The 17,545-nt window shown below is 58.8% G+C and overlaps 1 protein-coding gene across 1 annotated transcript in view; it reads left to right on the forward strand.

Annotated features, from left to right (window-relative positions):
* The first annotated feature begins 1,019 nt into the window (after positions 1 to 1,019).
* The window catches only part of KIAA0930 (KIAA0930 ortholog), a 39,154-nt gene continuing 22,628 nt past the window's right edge, over positions 1,020 to 17,545 (forward strand). Inside the window, exon 1 of the mRNA XM_065887858.1 lies at positions 1,020 to 1,083. Within this exon, the coding sequence (XP_065743930.1) occupies positions 1,020 to 1,083 (64 nt within the window). The remainder of the gene's footprint in view (positions 1,084 to 17,545) is intronic.

Consider the following 17,545-nt stretch of genomic DNA (forward strand, 5'->3'; position numbering starts at 1 on the left):
TGACAACTTGACTGAGGAGAAACGGAGGGTGGCAATGGGGAGGGCAGGGGACAAAGTCAGTCTGTCCCGGGGCGAGGCGGGGCGGGGGCGGGGGGTACGGCCCGGAAGGGGCGATGGGAGGAGCTCAGAGACGCCAAACTGCCCGAGGGCGTACAGGGGCTGAGGTCGGTCTTGGGGAGGGCCTTGCAGGGAGGGCCTGGAGAAAGTGGGCGCAGGGGTGGAGGGGCCGGCGAAGGCCGAGGCGGGATCCCGAAGGCCATTTGAGGAAAAGCTTGGCCGGAGTCGGAGGTCACCGGAGGCTAGACGCTTGGGGGGGGGCGGGGCCGGAGCGGACCGGGCGTTGGAGGATGGGGAAGGAGCCAGCCCGGTAGGTCCGCGGCGGGAGGTCAGAGGAGGGCGGTCCGGGGCGTGGCCTTGGGCGGGTCTGGGGTGGGGCCTGACGCGCAAGGGGCGGGGTCTAGCTGATCGGGGTCGTGGTCTTGAGGGCGGTGGCGGGACCTGGATGGCTGGGGTGTGGCCTGAGGGCGGGCAGGGGCGGGGCGGGCAGCTACCGGGGGCGGGGTCCGGATGGCCTGGGGGCGGGGCCGGGCGAGGCGGGGCGGGGCAGGCGGCGGCCTGGAGGCGGGCGGGCTGTGTCGGCAACGCGGAGGTGCGCTCGCCTCACTGGGCTCGGCAGGAGGCGGAGGCGGCGGTGGAGGCGGCGGTGGAGGCGGCGGCGGAGGCGGCGGCGGGGGCGGTGACGCGCACAAAGGCGGATTGTGGCTTCACTGGTGCTCGCGGCGGGCGGCGCCGGGGCGGGAGCGGCGGGGCGCGCCGGGGGCCCCCGCGGGCGCGGCGCAGGCGATGAGCCGGGGCCCGGCATGGCCTCCGCGCGGCCGCCGGGCCGGGCCTGCGCCTCGGCACCCGCGCCCGTGGGGCTCCGGGCCGGGCCGCCCGCCCTCCCCGCCGCCGCCGCTGCCGCCGCCGCCTCCCCGGAGCCTGCGGGCGGCGCGGAGGCCGAGGAGCGCTCGCTGCAGCACATGCTGCGCGCCATAGCCGAGGAGCGCGGCCGCCTCAGCCTGCGCCGCGAGGTCTGCGGCCTCGGTGAGTGGGGTCGGCCGGGGTCGAGGCCGGGGCCGCCGCGTCGTCGGGGTGTGCGCGCCTCTGGGTGTCTCTGCGCGTCTCTGTCTCTGCGTGTGTCTCTGGGGCTCCCTGCGTGTCGCATCCCCCTCACGCCCCCGGCTCCCCGCGTCCGGCTGTTTCCTGTGCCTCCGCGTCTCCGTCTCTGATTTTGGTCCCAAGAGCGGTCCGGCACGCTCTCGTCCCTGTGTGTCTGTCTCCCGGGTCACTCGGCGTCTCCCTCTGTCTGTCCATCCGGGCGTCTGCCCGTCTCCCTCCTTCCCCTCCGTGGCTCCGCCAGGCCTCTTCCTTCTCCAAGAAGCCCTCCCCGGGGCCTCAGTGCCGCTGCAGGGAGTGCGGGCGCTGGATCTGGGGAGACCCGGAGCCCGACATGGCAGGGCCGGGGCCTCGTGGGCTCCGGGCAGACCTCCCTGCCAGCTGCCCCGGCCACCGTCCCAGCTCGCCGGGAGGGCAGGTCTCCGGCGTCCTGAAGCCTTTGTCTTCCCGCACCGCTCTCTCTGCACATTGGCTCTAACTGGGGACCTGTTGGACCGTCGCCCCATGAACCCACCCGCTTGGCAGCGGGAGCGGGGCCGGCCGCCTCTCTGGGTGTGATGCTGCTCTAAGGAGGCCCTAAGTCCTAGATGGGCCGGTGACGTGGGGTGGAGGTGCCCCGTGTGGTTTGAGAGAGCCTGGGGCTCCAGGTGTAGGTGGGGTCTTACGGCATGGCTGGGCGTGAAGTGATGGCTACTGACGGATCGTGTTCAGACTAAAGCCCGAGGAGGCCGTTTTCTCTCTGAAAAGACCCCTCCCTTCTTCCTGCGGGAATGACTTCATACCACGTTCTCAGCCACCCCCCAGCCCCACCCTCGTCCCCAGTCTGGGCTGGGGCTGTCTGAGGGGGCGACAGCATTTTGTGGAGAAGGGAATGTCAACCTTGGAGATTCTGCCAGACCCACTGCCTTTCATTCACCACTGGGGAAACTGAGTCCCAAAGAGGCAGCGCATCCCCACCTAAGGTCACAAGGCATTCCAGGCCCCTCAGCAGGCCACACCCTGGAGGCTGGAAGACGAGAGGAAATAAATTTGCGGCCTCCTTTTTTGCAGGAGGCGGACTTGGTACAAGATACTTCCCCTCAGCAGGTCTCAGCCCAGCCTGCCCTGCAACAAAGCTTTCCTCAAGCATGGGGGTGGGGGTAGGGTAGGGTGTCTACAGGCCGGGGTGGACAAGGACAGAGGTTCTTTGGTCTCTTCTGAAAAGGTGTCACTAATTAGTTCCGAGCAGAAATGGAAGGGTCCTCATTCGTTCATTCAGCTCATGTTCATTGAGCACCTACTGTGTGCCCGGCTGCATGCCCGCCTGGCAGGCCGCCTGTCACCTGGCACAGAGTGTCTGAGAGGGGAGGGGTCGGAGGGACCATTGCTCAGGCCCCTCAGCCCTGTTTGCTCAGCAGCTCCGGGCACCCCTCCTCACTCCCCTGTCAACACGGTCCTACTGTCCTCTGAGCGTCTCTCCGCCCTGTTAGACAGTCCCTGCCCCCAGGAGCCTGCACTGCCACCCCCTAAGAACAATAATTTGCCAGTAGCACCTGGCATTTCCTGGGTACTCAGTGTGTGCCAGGTGCTTTACGCAGGCTCTGTCAATTCGATACTGACCTTGCCAGATATAGGAACATTATCTCCACTTCACCGATGTGGAGCCTGAAGTTCAGAGAGGCAAGACGCTAGCCCAGGGACAGCCTGCGAGGAAGTTGTGTAGCTGGGATTGACCCCTGGTCAGTGGGACCCAGTGCCCGTCCCCGCAAATGTCCCAACCAGGCCTTGCCGCACCTACTGCGCTGCGTCTGGGGAGGGGACCTGCCCATAGTAGGCCAAGAGCACAGCCTGGTGGTTGCACTATTGCTGTGTCTCCCCTCCTGCCTCTAGTCCCCCCTCACGCACAAGCTCTTCCCATCTTACCACCCCCAGCCCCTCAGAACTCAGTCCCTGTAGTGCTCTGATGCGCTGCACTTTTATTTCTGCTCTTTTCTGCGCCTGGAAAGCTACCTCATACTTAACCTGCCCTGCAAGCACGTGCAGGTCTCCCTTCAGGTCTCAGAGCTAATGCTGCCACCCGGGGACCCTTCCTCCGCCCCCTGTCCTGCTGCCTGTGCTCTCTTCGTACCGGGTTCGTGTCCGGTGGACGAACGGACGACTGTGGCACTGTGATGGTCTGTGTGGCTGTCTCCCCAGTTAGCAGGTGACCCCCCCACCCCCACCCCCCCCACACACAGGGCATTGCCCAAGTCTGAGTCTCCTCAGTGCCCAGCACGGGCCCATGCAGAGCAGAGCCCCAGGGCACACTCAGCAAATGAATGAGAGGATTACTTTCTGGGCTGGGGAATGAAGGGTGTGGACGGGCAAGGAAGTTGGAAAATTAAAGTCTTAGAAGGGTTCACGTTGCCGTCTCTTTCATTTTTCAGATGAGAAATGTGCTGTTCAGAGAGGGACAAGCTAAACAGTGACTTCACGCCCAGAGTAGAGTTAGGACAGAACGACTGGCCCGAGCACGCAGGTGTGAGCCCAGAACGCCCTCCCCAAAGCACTTTGCCACGTCACCTGCTCCTCTCCACTTTGCAGCTGGGACAACCTGTTACATTTATGAATTAACTTAAACCTCCCAGATTTTTGTTGTTGTTGTTTAGTTAAAGCTTAGGTTGTTCAGAACTAACCTCAGGTTGTTTTGAAGGTATAAGGGAGCCTCTGGGGGAGACGCTTGACCCTGGACAATCTGTTGTCATTTATTTATTTGGCTGTGCCGGGTCTCAGTTGTGGCATGTGGGATCTAGTTCCCTGACCAGGGATTGAACCCGGGCCCCCTGCATTGGGAGCACAGAGTCTTAGCCACTGGACCACCAGGGAAATCCCTCTTTTTTAAAAAAATTAATTAATTTATTTATATATTTATTTTTGGCTCCGTTGGGTCTTCGTTGCTGTGCGTGGGCTTTCTTTAGTCACGGCGAGCGGGGGCTACTCTTGGTTGCAGTGCACGGGCTTCTCATTGCGGTGGCTTCTCTTGTTGCGGAGCACGGGCTCTAGGCGCACGGGCTTCAGTAGTTGTGGCATGCGGGCTCAGTAGTTGTGGCTCGCGGGCTCTAGAGCGCAGGCTCAGCAGTTGTGGCGCACGGGCTTAGTTGCTCCGCGGCATGTGGGATCTTCCCGAACCAGGGCTTGAACCCGTGTCCCCTGCACTGGCAGGCAGATTCTTAACCACTGCGCCACCAGGGAAGTCCCGCTGTTATCATTTAAGTCACAGTGTCTGTCTATGAGATGAGAGAAAGCGACTACCCCCTTCTCCCTGCCCGCATTGTCTCTTGGTTGTATGATGAAAAGTACCTTGGAGATCCAAACCTGATTTTTGAATCTGTCTACTGTGGCCTCAGTAGTCCTTTTTGAGGACTTGCTCCAATGCCAGGTGGGGGGATCAGCCTTGATCCGTGCTGCGTGGGGTGTGGGTGCAGTTGAGTGGGGAGAGAGAGCCAGATACACAGGTGACTTGGCTGAAGTAAAAATCCTGCTGGAAGCAGCCAGGGCTGTGCAGGATTTTGGTGTTTTATCCACAGGAAACTGCCTGTGATTCCAGGTAACAGGTGAGCCAGGCTGATGGCTGAGGCGGCCTGAGCGGGGCTCCAGAATCTCTGAGTTGGGAAGAATCGGGTGGTCCAATGCCCAAATGCTGTGTGATGCAGATGTCTGTACCAAAGGTGGAGACGGCCTGCCTGACGCTTCCTCCTGGGGCTTGGGCCTTCTAATGGGCTCTGGACGTCAGTGCACGCGTGCTGTGTGGGCAGGCTCCCTTCAACAGGGGCAGCACACCCCTGGCGTTTGGTCAAGTCACGTGGACACGACTCGGGTCTGAGTGGCGGAGGGGTGCTGTGAGTGGAGGGGCCTTCCCCGTGCTGCTTGTCTTTGGGCCCTGCCTAGGCTGAGCGTTTTATTTGATTTTATTTTTTCCATTTATTTTACTGTATTGTTTTTTCCCATGGCCGTGGATGGCTTGCGGAATCTTAGTTCCCCGACCAGGGATTGAACCCGTGCCCTGAGCAGTGAGAGTGCGAAGCCCTAACCACTGGACTGCCAGGGAAGTCCCCAGGGCTGAGCATTTCAGAGCTGTTTATTCTTGGGCCCTCGCCCCCTTTTAGGTGGCCTGGGGAATCTTCTCTCTCTTTGGAGTGCTGTGGGACAAAAGGAGCGTTTCACATTCACCATTTCCTTTTATCGTCAAAATAATCCTTTAAGGTAGGTATCATTAAACTGCTCTCTTTGTCCTGGTGAAGAAGCACAGGGTTAGAGGTGAAGTAACATGCCCCAGTCCCATGGCCAGTAAGTGGCAGAATCTGTCTGGGCTCTTAGCAGGGGTGAAGCCCTCACACCTGTCCTCGGGTGCGTGTGGCCTGGCCACCATAGGTGTGCTCAGCTGCCTGGCACGAGGTGGGCTGAGGAAGGGCCCAAGTCGAGGTGTGAGGGGTTGTGAGGGGCACAGAGAAGGGAGCCACCTTGGCCGACCAGCGGGGTTCGTGCAGGCGTGGCCTTTGAGAGGGGGTTAGGGTGGGCAGGACTTGCCTGGAGGAGCGGGGAGGCTTGAAGCCTGGTTGTGGGAGTTGAGGCTGGAGCAGTGTTTGGGGCTCTGAGTGCCCGGCTGGGACTTTGGTGTTCACTTGGCCTGGCCTTCAGCAGCTCGGCGGGTGTTTGACTCGTGGACCGGCCAGCACTGGAGAGGCCGTTAGCACGAGGGATGCTGCTCACATGCCGTGTGCCAGCCCCGCTGGACCTGCAGCAGCACCTCCTATGGAGGCAGGTTCTGTTAAAAGCCCATTTTGCAGATGAGGAAACGAAGCTTCAGAGGGGAAAGTGACTCACCCAAGGTCACGTAGCTGGGAGGTAGCAGAACTGGGGTTCCTGGGGTTCCAGCCGAGGCATGTCAGGTGCCAGTAGCCGTCCTGTAGAGAGTTCTGGGATGAGCCAGAGGAGTACGGGGGAGACTGCCTTCCTGTGAGCCTCGCCTCTGCACTGAACACCTACACGTGCCAGGCACCTGACACCACCCTGTGAATCGGGAAGAAGACCTTGCACGCTCGGCCCAGCCCTCTGTCTTGCTCGGTGCAGTGTAGCTGGGCGTAGTGGTGGGCGGGGGATGTTCGTGGGAGGTGTGGCTGGAAGGGAAGAACGGGGGCCTAAGCATGCCACCGTTTGGAGCTTCTGGGTCCTCATCTGTAAAATGGAGACAACAGAGTCTGTAGGGTCATGGAAATTGTCTGAGGAGTGACACGCACAGCCTCATGCCGCCCTGTGAGGACTGCAGGAGATGCGGGAGGAACAGACCCAGCACAAGCCCTGGCACGGCATTGACCCTCTATGCTGTTGTTGTTATAAAGGACACAAACATCTGGCCCAGTGCCCGCATGTGGAATTAGGGCTGGATTCAAGCTCTGAAGTTCAGACTGCTTTGCAGTGGCTGGTGCCAGTTTTTCTGGGTTCCCCTGGGGCCCCGGGCCCTCCGTCCCCAAGGCAGGCAGAGCCGGTTCTGGGGCAATGCAGCAAGGAGGAAGTGTGGCCGTTTAGAGTGGCAGTGGTGTCTCTTTCGGTTCCTGCGCCTATTTTTAAGGCCTGTGGGTTCTGGCCTCTATCTGTTTCTGGGGCTGGAGCAGCCCAGGCAGCTGCTGGAGTGGTCCTCTCCCAAGGCAGGGACTCTGCGTCCTTCCAGAGAATGCTGAGGACGCTGGACCTCGCACTCTAAGGAGACTGAGGGTCATGGCTGCAGGGATTCTTGGCAAAGTGAGAGGGCCATCAGCTGTGTTGGCATCCTCGCCCCCTCCCCTGGCCTGGGCGCCAGTGCCCGCTCTGCCGCTGCCCTGAGGCCTTGCACAAGCCGTGCCCCCTCCTTGCAGCTCTGGCTCCTTATTTACATCTGCCTCCTTCACTGGGCTGGGCGGGCTCAGGAATACCAGCCGAGCCATGAGGCCACTGCAGAGAAGCCCCGAGCGGGACGCTTGTTAAAAAAACGGCATCAAAATCCCCAGACAAGTTTTTTCCAGTTAAAAACTGTTACATGGGCTTCCCTGGTGGCGCAGTGGTTGAGAGTCCGCCTGCCGATGCGGGGGACATGGGTTCGTGCCCCGGTCCGGGAAGATCCCACATGCCGTGGAGCGGCTGGGCCCATGAGCCATGGCCGCTGAGCCTGTGCGTCTGGAGCCTGTGCTCCGCAACGGGAGAGGCCATGACAGTGAGAGGCCCGCGTACGGCAAAAAAAAAAAAAAAATGTTACATGTACAATATAGAAACTGGAAAATATAAAGAATGGAAAAAAATTACTCATAGTTCCAATCACGCAGTCACACTGTTAACATCTTGCTTTCCAATCTTTTTAAAGCCCCTTTAAAGAATACTTGATATTCTACGCATAAAGTTTCTTAATCATGCTTTCTCACTTAAAATTCCTAAAACAGTTCCGTGTTGTTCAAACTCTAAACATTATTTAAATGATACAGGATAGCTGAGTGGATGTGCCATAGTTTACTTAATCGGTTTTGTCTTGTGGGAAACTTAGCTTGGATCCAGTTTTTCACTCTTATAAATAGCTTGCAACAGGCCTCTTCATTTGTGCGAAGCTTTCTGCATTTGGATGACTTCTTTCGGCTGCCAACCTGGGAGGCCATTTCTTAGAGGCTGCTGTCTGACCCCCAAGGCAGGACTAGGACCATAGGAGGATGTGGCGGGTGGCAGACAGATGTTTACCAAACTCATGGAGAACTTTCTGTTATTTATTTATTTATTTTAATTTTTGGCTGTATCGGGTCTTAGTTGCGACATGTGGGATCCTCTGCTGCAGCGCATGGGCTTCTCTCTAGTTGTGGCGTATGGGCTCAGTAGTTGTGGCGTGTGGGCTCAGTAGTTGCAGCACCCGGACTCTGTAGTCGCAGCATGTGGCCTCAGTAGTTGTGGCGTGTGAGCTTAGTTGCCCCACGGCCTGTGGGATCTTAGTTGCCTGACAGGGGATCGAACCTGCATCCCCTGCATTGGAAGGCGGATTCTTAACGACTGGACTATCATGGAAGTGCCATGGAAAACTTTCTGAATCATTGGCATTGGTACAAACAGGAAGAAAGGTGAGTGGCGGGTGACGGCTTCCTGGCACCCGGGTGTGCCAGCTGCTGAGAGAGGATCCAGCCTCAGATGGGGCTTGGGGCCGGCTGCCCGCTGGTCGGTGATTCTCCAGGCCCGTCTCCTCCCTGGGATTGCAGGCTTGCCTGCTGAGCAGGGGAGGCAGGTGTCCTTTGTCCTGCAGCTGGGGACGGGGAAGCCTGGGAACTGAGTGGCCCAGGCTGCTCCTCGCCTCCAAGACCCTCTCACTTCCAGCTCTGCGCGGCCCCTGCCCGCCCAGCCTCGGGGACAACAGACGGTGGCCCCCGCGTCAGCACGGGTGCCAGGCTGCCTGTGGGTGCAGTGCAGGCCTTGGTCCTGGCTCTTACCCTCCGGGGGCTAGTGTGGGCGGGGAGACAGTGCTGGGTGTGATCGGCAGCCCTCCAGTCTGTCCTCTTGCTGCTGCTGCGCGGCTTTGGGACAGGTGTTCTTCCGAGAGCGGACGTGATGTCCGTCTGCCTGACGTCGCGCCCTCCTGGCGTCGGGGCTGATCTGGCAGCTTGCTCCCCACCTCCTGGTTTTGGCTTGGGCAGCAGAACGTCCTCAGGGTCACAGCCGTCCTGGGGGAGCCGAGATGGACAAGAAAGATCCAGAATTCAACCAGGCTGTCGCTGTTGCTGTGCCGACAGGTAGGTGAAGCTCAGAGAGGGCCCTGGCAGACTGAGCACCAGAACCAGAATGCCCGATGGGCCCTCCCGCCTGTTGTCTCGGTTCAGGTAAAGAGATCGAGGCCCACTGGGGGCAGGGCAGGGTGTCCTTACTTTCCGTGTGCAGTGACCGGGCTGGGGTGTGGAGGGAGAGAAGCACAAGGAGGCCTCTCAGGGCCCCCCAGCTGGCTGCAGCAGGAACTGAGAGGTTGTTAGCGAACCTGCAGACGAGGGGTCAGGGCGTCTGGGGGCCGAGGTAGGGGCTGCCCAGCTGGGGGAGGACCCTCTGCACGGTCCAGGCCGTGCAGGATGAGCGTCAGCTCACTTGGGAGGGACCACCTTTTTAATATTCACTTATTTATTTTATTTATTTGGCTGCGCCGGGCCTCGGTTGCGGCATGTGGGATCTTTTTAAGTTGTGGCATGCGGGCTTCTTAGTTGCGGCACGTGGGATCTAGTTCCCTGACCATGGATCGAACCCGGGTCCCCTGCATAGGGAGCGTGGAGTCTTAACCACTGGACCACCAGGGAAGTCCCTAAAAAGGGAGTCTTTGTCTGATGGGATACAAAACAAATACCCTGTTAGCCTGAGTCTCTTAAAGCAGCAGTCCCCAACCTTTTTGGCACCAGGGACTGGTTTCGTGGAAGACAGTTTTTCCGTGGACCGGAGTGTGGGGGTGGGATGGTTGGGGGATGATTCAAGCGCCTTACGTTTATCGTGTACTTTATTTCTATTATTATTACATTGTAATGTATAATGAAATCACGATACAGCCCACCATAATGCAGAACCAGTGGGAGCCCTGAGCTTGTTTCCACTTGCCACTCACTGATAGGGTTTTGATATGAGTCTGCAAGCAGCTGATTTATTACGGTCTCTGTGCAGTCAAACCTCCCTGCTAATGATAAGCCGTATTTGCAGCCGCTCCCCAGCGCTAGCATCACTGCCTCAGCTCCCCCTCAGATCACCAGGCATTAGATTCTCATAAGGAGTGCACAGCCTAGATCCCTCGCACGCACAGTTCACAGTAGGGCTCACGCTCCTCCGAGAAGCTCATGCCGCCGCTGATCTGACAGGAGGTGGAGCTCAGGCAGTAATGCTAGCGATGGGGAGCGACTGTAAATACAGGTGGCGCTTCACTGGCTCACCCGCCGCTCACCTCCTGCTGTGCGGCCCGGACTGGTAGCAGTCCGTGGCCCGGGGGTTGGGACCCCTGTTTTAAAGGATATGTTCTTTGCCTCCCTTGAATGACCAGTGGATATGTGAGAAATGTCTCTTGGCAAAGTGAAAAGGAGAGGGGCTTAATTTTTAGTCCTGTAGTTGGAGGTGCTGTCGCTGTTTATCTTTAGTGTAAAAATCCTTTGGTTTGGGACGTGCTTTGAATCTTGACTGTTTACACTTTGGACAACACTTAGGACAGAACAGATGAGAAAAGCAGAGTACAAACTACTCTTTACGAGGAGCGTGTACTACCAAGATCATCAGGAAAGAGCCCGACTTTTACAAAGGGCTCTGCTGCGTCCTCACTGGTGCTCACAGCTGCTGAGTGGAATCATGGGCGGGTTTTGTCCCTGTTTACAGAGGGGGATTGAGGCTCAGAGTAACGGGGACCTCGAGTGAGGCGGGCCTGGGCTTCTGCCTTCTCGTTCTTTCTGGAACGTTGCTCACGGGCACCATTGCAGCCGCACCGCCACCCAAGACCCTCGTGCCAGTTGATGGCTCACCTTTTCTGCAATCTGCACCCCTCTCTCAGTGTACATTTTTAGGTAACCGTAGTCACTGTTGCCTCTCTCGTGCAGGCCATAGCGACTGAGCACCCGGGGATGCAGAGCTGGACTGGGCTTGGCCCTGCTTCCCGGGGCTGAGAGCTTTCCCGGGAGATGGTAGGGGCAGGTGGGTAGAGGGTAACCGATCATGCCGCCCCCTGATCCCGCCCACACCCATCACGGACCAGCCCAGACACTCCCTGGACCAGCCCCCACTGCTGACTGCCCTCGCACACCCGTCTCCCCAGAGTGTGTCGCCTCCAGCTCAGCTTGACCGAGACTGGGCAAGGGTCAGCCCTTCTTCACCTGCCCCTCCAGCTGTGGCCGAGTTCTGTCTGCCCTGAGCCATCCCTCATCCCCACCTGGGTCACCTGTGGGCTGGACTGCACCAGCCCCCGCGCCTGGCCCTCCGTCCCACCACGGCTGCCGCTCCCAACTGTCTTATACTCTGCTGCTTGCACCTCTAGAAACCTCTGAGGCCTACAGGTCAGAGTTCAAGATCCTTTCTGACCTGGCCCTGCTGACAGCTAAGCCCCAGCCGTGCGAGTCTTCTCGGGGGCTCCTCCACACTTTGCCACTCTGTCGCCCCATCTGTCATGGGAGCCTCACCTCTCAGTTCTCGGCTCAAGGGCCCGTCTGGCCCTTTCCTGACCCTTTGAGAGGATCAGCTGGGCCCCCCGCCTTTGTTCTTGACGGCACCTGTACTGATTTCTGCCATCAGTCCTGTGACGCTGCATAGCCTCCTGTGTGTGACTTCCTTTCCCTCACCCCCTGGGTCCCCTGCAGGGTCATTGGCACTGGCTCTGCATCCCTTGTGCCAGCTCAGGGTGGGACTGATGGTGGAGCGAGGCCCAGGGAAGGGGCTGTGAGGGGAGTGTGGGTGATGAATCGATGGGTTGGTATCTGTTGAGTGAAGAGGGTGGTCATTTCTTGGGGAGGTAGCCCTTGATTGGAGCCGTCCTCACGGGGGCTCCCGCTGGGCAAAGACAGAGCAGGGAAGAAGGCAGAGGAGGCTCAGAAGTTAATTTTCCCTGAATGCTGTGTCACTTTGGGGAAGTCACTGCAGCTCTCTGGGCCTCCGTTCTCCTGGTAGAGTAGGACTGATTACTGCTCTGCGTCCACCTCGGGCAGAGGTCAGCCTCCAGACCTAGAGCATCAGAGAGTGTCACGGAGGCTGCCCGTGACAGGTGACGTCCCTGGGTCAAGTCCAGGGGGCCTGTGGGAGTCTCTGTGGGTAGAGCCCTTCCCCCTTCCAGCTCTCAGTTTCCTCTTAGGTAAAATGGGGAGAGGAAGGTTGACGTGGACCACTGTTCGCAGCCCGTGGTTCTGGGATGTGTGGTCAGCAGTACACAGGCATTACTGCCTAAACCCGAGCCACTTGACAAAAGCAGGGCCAGTCACACTGCGCCTCAGGGAGGTCAGTGCCGCTCTGTGCTCTGATTCAGGGACGACGGAAATGAAATAGGAAGAAGCAGATGTAGGAAGACTTGCATACGCCACCCCGCAGCCCAGAGATGGGAATAAGAACCCGGTCGTCCCACCACCCAGAGCTACACCGTCACACTCGGGGCTGTAGCTTTCATGCCCGCTGAGCCCCCCAGCTTTGTCTGCAGGTCCATCCTACCGATCCACAGCACCTGGTGGCTGGTGCTGCCTTGGGTGGTCCCCAAGACTGCGCCCCCTGCCAGGAGGTGGGGGCCTAGCGTTCCAGCTTCCTCCGGCCCCGGGGAGGAGGGAGCTGCCCACCCCCGTGGGGCTCATCAGCTCTTGCTCAGCTCCTGGGATCCCTCGTCCCGCCCCCGCTCCGTGTGGCAAACCCCAAGGAGTCGACTTAGGCTGGAGCTGCTGAGCCGCGCAGGGAGCGGGGATGGCGTCATCTCAGGCGGGGCACGTGTCTGGCAGCCTCCCTGCGAGTCTGGCTGCCGCCCCGTTACTGCAGGCCCAGCACTGGGTCGTTCCCATAGCAGCCTGTGGTGAAGGGGGGTGTCACCCCTGCCGGCAGACGAAGAAGATGAGACTGAGAGAGGGGAAGGCCCTTGTTCAGCGTCCCAGGTAGTCAGTCTGGGTTCTGGGCCCAGCTCTCCTGGACTCGAGGCTGTGGCCTTTCCCTCTCACGCTTGGACATCCATCTCTCCAGGGAGAGGCATTTGGCACCTTTTTTTTTTTTTTTTTTTTTTTTGTGGTATGCGGGCCTCTCACTGTTGTGGCCTCTCCCGTTGCGGAGCACAGGCTCCGGACACAGGCTCAGCGGCCATGGTTCACGGGCCCAGCCACTCCGCGGCATGTGGGATCTTCCCGGACTGGGGCACGAACCCGTGTCCCCTGCATCGGCAGGCGGACTCTCAACCACTGCGCCACCAGGGAAGCCCTGGCACCTTTTTATTTTTTCCCTGTGGCTTCACCCCGGTCTAGTGTATGAAGAAGAACCCCACCCCATGGTTGTCACAGAGAAGGAAGTCTTAGAAGAAGCGAGAATAAAGGAGGGAAATGAAAGAGGAGACAGGCTCGGGAGTGGGCGTTCCTGGCGAAGAAGCTGCAGCTGGAATTGCGCAAGGGAACCAAGACCCCAGGAGCGAGGAGAGATGAGACGAGCGGCCCCTGGGGGAGGGCTGGGGGCGTGTTTGGAGGGACTACGCTAGGTGACGCTAAAGGTAGAACACCTGAGGGGCAGGTGTCCTCTGGGTCTGCCCAGGGGCCGGGGGTGGGGGGACTTGAATCCTAGCTTCACGCAGTGTGTCATCAGCTTTGCATCCTGGCACGCTGGAAGCGCTTGGTAAACGTCAGCCTGGAGCCCGAAGCCTGCAGGAGTAGGTGCTGGGGCACAGCGGTGAGAGCAAGACAGTCCCTTCCGCCTGGACTCACTGGGTGGGTTGGTCCAGCTGTGCCTGGTCCCCAGCTCTGAGCCTGGTCCGTGGGCCAGAATGGGTGCACCAACACGGCCTGGGGTTGCTGGGTTTCAGCATCTGCTCTGGCACAGTGGTGGGAGCAGGTGGGCTGTGAGCCTCTTGCGGTGCTGGCCAGGCTTCTGGGCTTCTGTCACGTGCCTCATGCTGCGTGGCGCGGTGGGGCGGGGGCAGGAGGAGGTGGAACAGGGACCAGGGCAGTGATCAGGGCGGTGACCAGGTGATCGCAGCCCAGGAAGGTGGGGAGGGTGGCGGGAGGCGGGAGCCGCGGTGGCTGGGTGGCGGCTCCTGTCGGGGCTGGGGCACCTTGTGTGGGTGTCCACCGAAGATCCCTCAGGAGAACGGCACCTCGTCTTGGAGGCCCGTTTATGTGTCAGAGCAAAGCAGTGAGTCAGGAGTTTGAATAAGGCCACGTCGGTGACGAGCTCCTAGGAGACGGGAATTTGAATGTGGAGCTCCTGTTTTGGCCTGATGACTGCTTAGGTGAGCTCGAAGCCCCCTGGGAAGAGGTGGTGGGGAGCGAAGTGGCCGCAGGGCTGCGGGTTTGCAGGCACCGCTGTTCTGGAGAATGCAGAGGATTGCTTTGGCAAACTGGGCCGTGGGGACTGAAGCCCCACCCTTGAAAGTGACCTTGAGATCGGGGTCAGGGTTTGTTTCTCACTGCACCTGGGGCCTCAGGTGATGCCCGGCACGGAGCAGGCTCAGAGTGGGTGCTGACCGACTTGGATTCCAGTGCCAGCTCCCATCGTGATCTTGCTGGGTAAGCAGGACCGAGGGCCTCCTGGGGGTGACCTGAGGGCCGCAGGAGCACTTTAAGGGTTTCGCAACGTCACGCATATTGTGAGAAGGGACAGTGGCTTTGGGTTTCAAAGCTGCCGTGGTGCTCTCTGAGTAAACTGGAAAACCGGAGTGCAGTCACGCGGTTGTTTGTTCAACATTCACTGACTCCCCGCCGTGGGCCCTGCCCTGTGGTGGGTACCTGGTCACCCTGCCAGTGAGGTGCCTTGTCATGGTGGAAAGGGACACACTAGTGTGTTCGTTTGGCAGGCTTAGAAGGCAGCTCTGGGCTGTGGTCTGGCTCTGCCACGTGCCAGCAGTGCGACGTCAGATAAGGGAATCAAACCTTGAGCCTCGATTTCCTCATCAGTTAAATGAAGGTAGTAACATTACCTCACAGGGTCTTTGTGAAGATCAAATGAGGGAAAGTGGCTCAGGTGGGTCAGAGGAGGTGCGTGGGGCGGCTGGTGGGAACAGGCCCCAGGGACGTGATGGCCAAGCTGACTTGCACAGGCTGGGTTGGGACGGGCCTAGGGCCCCGTGGTTCGGTCCAGGAAGACTCCATGGTGAGGGCTGGGGTGGCCTGAGGACGCGCAGGGTGTTTGGTCAGGGGCGGAGGGAGGGGCTGCAGCATGGGGGACCGCAGCGCAGACTGGAGGGGCTGTCTGTAGGGCCTGGCTCATCTGGGGAAGGAGGCTCGACTTTTTCCTGGAGAAGAAGGGGGCCAGGCAGGTGATGGGTTCTCCTGACCCGGCCGCCTTGCCGTCCCTGAGACCCCGTGCTTCCCTTAGGCTGGAGCGGAGGACCGGCCTGGCCTGTGGGATTGCTCACGTGGGGACCCGTCTGACCAGTACTTCTCCATCCAAGTGCCTCATCAGGGCAGCCCTGGGCCTCCCTGGGCAGCTTCTTTGTCTTTTGTGCCCTGAGGGAGGGTCTCCAGCCCGCGAGGGGCACTGAGAGGCGCGAGTTGATGAAAGGCCTATTGAGGGGCCACAGAAGGCTATTCATGCTGCCCTGGCTGCCGGGGGGTGGAAGCGGCCAAGGGCTGCCTTGGACTCGCCCCAAAGAGGCCAGTTGACCCCCCCCCCAGCCTTTGGGAGGGGCCAGGCTGAGCCGAGGCGGCTCCCAGGAGGTCCCTCTCGGGACCCTTGGCCCAGGTGGCCCTTGGATGGGCTGGGCATCGGGCATCTACGGGCCGTGGGTCATACCTCTGCCCCTTCCTTCCCCCCACAGCGGAGAGACTCTGTCTCAAACCCTTCAGGGGTCCCCGGTCCTCTGAGGATAAACGCAAAGCCCCCAACCCAGCCAGGAGGCCCTGTGCGGTCGCGTCCTTTCCAGCTCAGGCTCCCACGTGGCATCTTGGCTCTGGACCCTTTCCCATCTCGGCCTCACCAGGAGGACCTTGGATGCTCTTCCCACCCCCCCCAGCAGGAAACTCCCCTCCTCAGGGCACGCTCCTGATGCCCCAACGAGGCGCGGCGCCCGTCGTGCAGGCTCAGGGAACACAGCCTGCCCTCCCGACCCTCCCGAGGCAGCGTCCTGCTTGTCTGTATGAGTTGCTGATAAAAATCTTCCTCCCGCTCAGCGCCAGGTGGGCAGGGTCCGTGCTGGATTCTGGTCCCCGTCCCACCCAGCGCTGAGCACCCAGCCTTGAATGGTGGCACTCGGTAAATGCTTGCTTCAGCATAAGCAAGGTGTGGATGGCTGGGTTCAAGTACCAGCTGCAGCCGAGGTGAGGATGGTAGGTGGTTAGCACAGTGCCTGGCACACGGTGAGTCCTTGGTGCTGTTTAGATGCACAGCGTATTATTGATACACTACAGAATGTTTGAAAAACAGGAAATAGTTGTAATTCCCCCACTCTCGACACTAACCACTGTGAGCGTTTGGGTTCAACTTCCTTTCAGTCTTTCTTCTTAGGCATTTTTTTTTTTTTTTTTTTTTTTTTTTTTTATGCGTTACGCGGGCCTCTCACTGTTTTGGCCTCTCCCGTTGCAGAGGACAGGCTCCGGACGCGCAGGCCCAGCGGCCATGGCTCACGGGCCCAGCCGCTCCGCGGCATGTGGGATCTTCCCAGACCGGGGCACGAACCCGTGTCCCCTGCATCGGCAGGCGGACTCTCAACCACTGCGCCACCAGGGAAGCCCTAGGCATTTTTTTTAAAAAGCAATTTCCTTCCTTCAAGTGTCATGTACAATTTTTGTGGCCTGCTCTTTGTTTTTTGCTGTTCTTTTTTCTTTAGCTTTCTATCATAGGCATTTTCCCAAGTAACTGCATTGTGATTAAAAATGTTTGTTACTCTTGGAATAGGTAAACATGGTCAGGGCACAAAATTCAAATGTCTGAGAAGAGTCATAGAGAAAAGGCCAAGACGCCTTTCTCCTCCCTGGCCTCTCTCCAGAGGCCGTGATAACACTGGCAATGATGTAAATAACACTTGCTGACCCTGGGCCCCTGCTCAGTGGCAGCCTGGTTGGTCTGCGAGGGTATCAACTAATTAAAAACTCCGAACAGCCCCGAGGGTTGGGTTCCATTATCCCAGTGCCCCAGCCTCTCACCCCACAAGCACTTGGGTCATTATGAATGATTCACTTTTATATGAATATAAAACCTCTAATATTGTTAGCCCCTCATATTTCCCCTCGCTTCATTTACCCTAGAGATCTTTCCTTAGCGGTACAGATAGAGCTGCTTCAATTCGTGTTTGAAAGCTACACGGTATCCCATTCTGTGAATGATCTCTCATTTATTCAGTTAACTTTCCTGTTGATGGGACCATTCCAGCACTTTGTAAGCAGTGCTGTAGGAATTACAGAATTTTACACCAGCCGGTGGAAGACTGTAGGAAAAACCCCTCAGGGGAGGAAGGAGCTGCTGGGTCAAAGGGAGAAGCAGTTGTGGTTTTGTTGCCCAGCTCTCTGGTTACAGATTTCATCAGTTTATTATCCTGCTGCCTGATACGAAGTCCCCATTTCTCCACACCCTCTTCAGCGCGGAATGTTGTCAGGTGTTTTGATTTTTTTCACATCTGATAGGTGAAAAATAGAATGTTTCAGTTTTCATTTACGTGTCTCTAATTGTGTGAAGCTGAGCATAGTTTCCTGTCTTAGAAGACGTTTATATCTCCCTTTGCCTTTCCATCCTGTTTCATTTTATTATGCAGTTTATGAAACTT

This window comes from Phocoena phocoena, chromosome 11 (genome assembly GCF_963924675.1).
Source record: "Phocoena phocoena chromosome 11, mPhoPho1.1, whole genome shotgun sequence".
Taxonomy (NCBI): domain Eukaryota; kingdom Metazoa; phylum Chordata; class Mammalia; order Artiodactyla; family Phocoenidae; genus Phocoena; species Phocoena phocoena.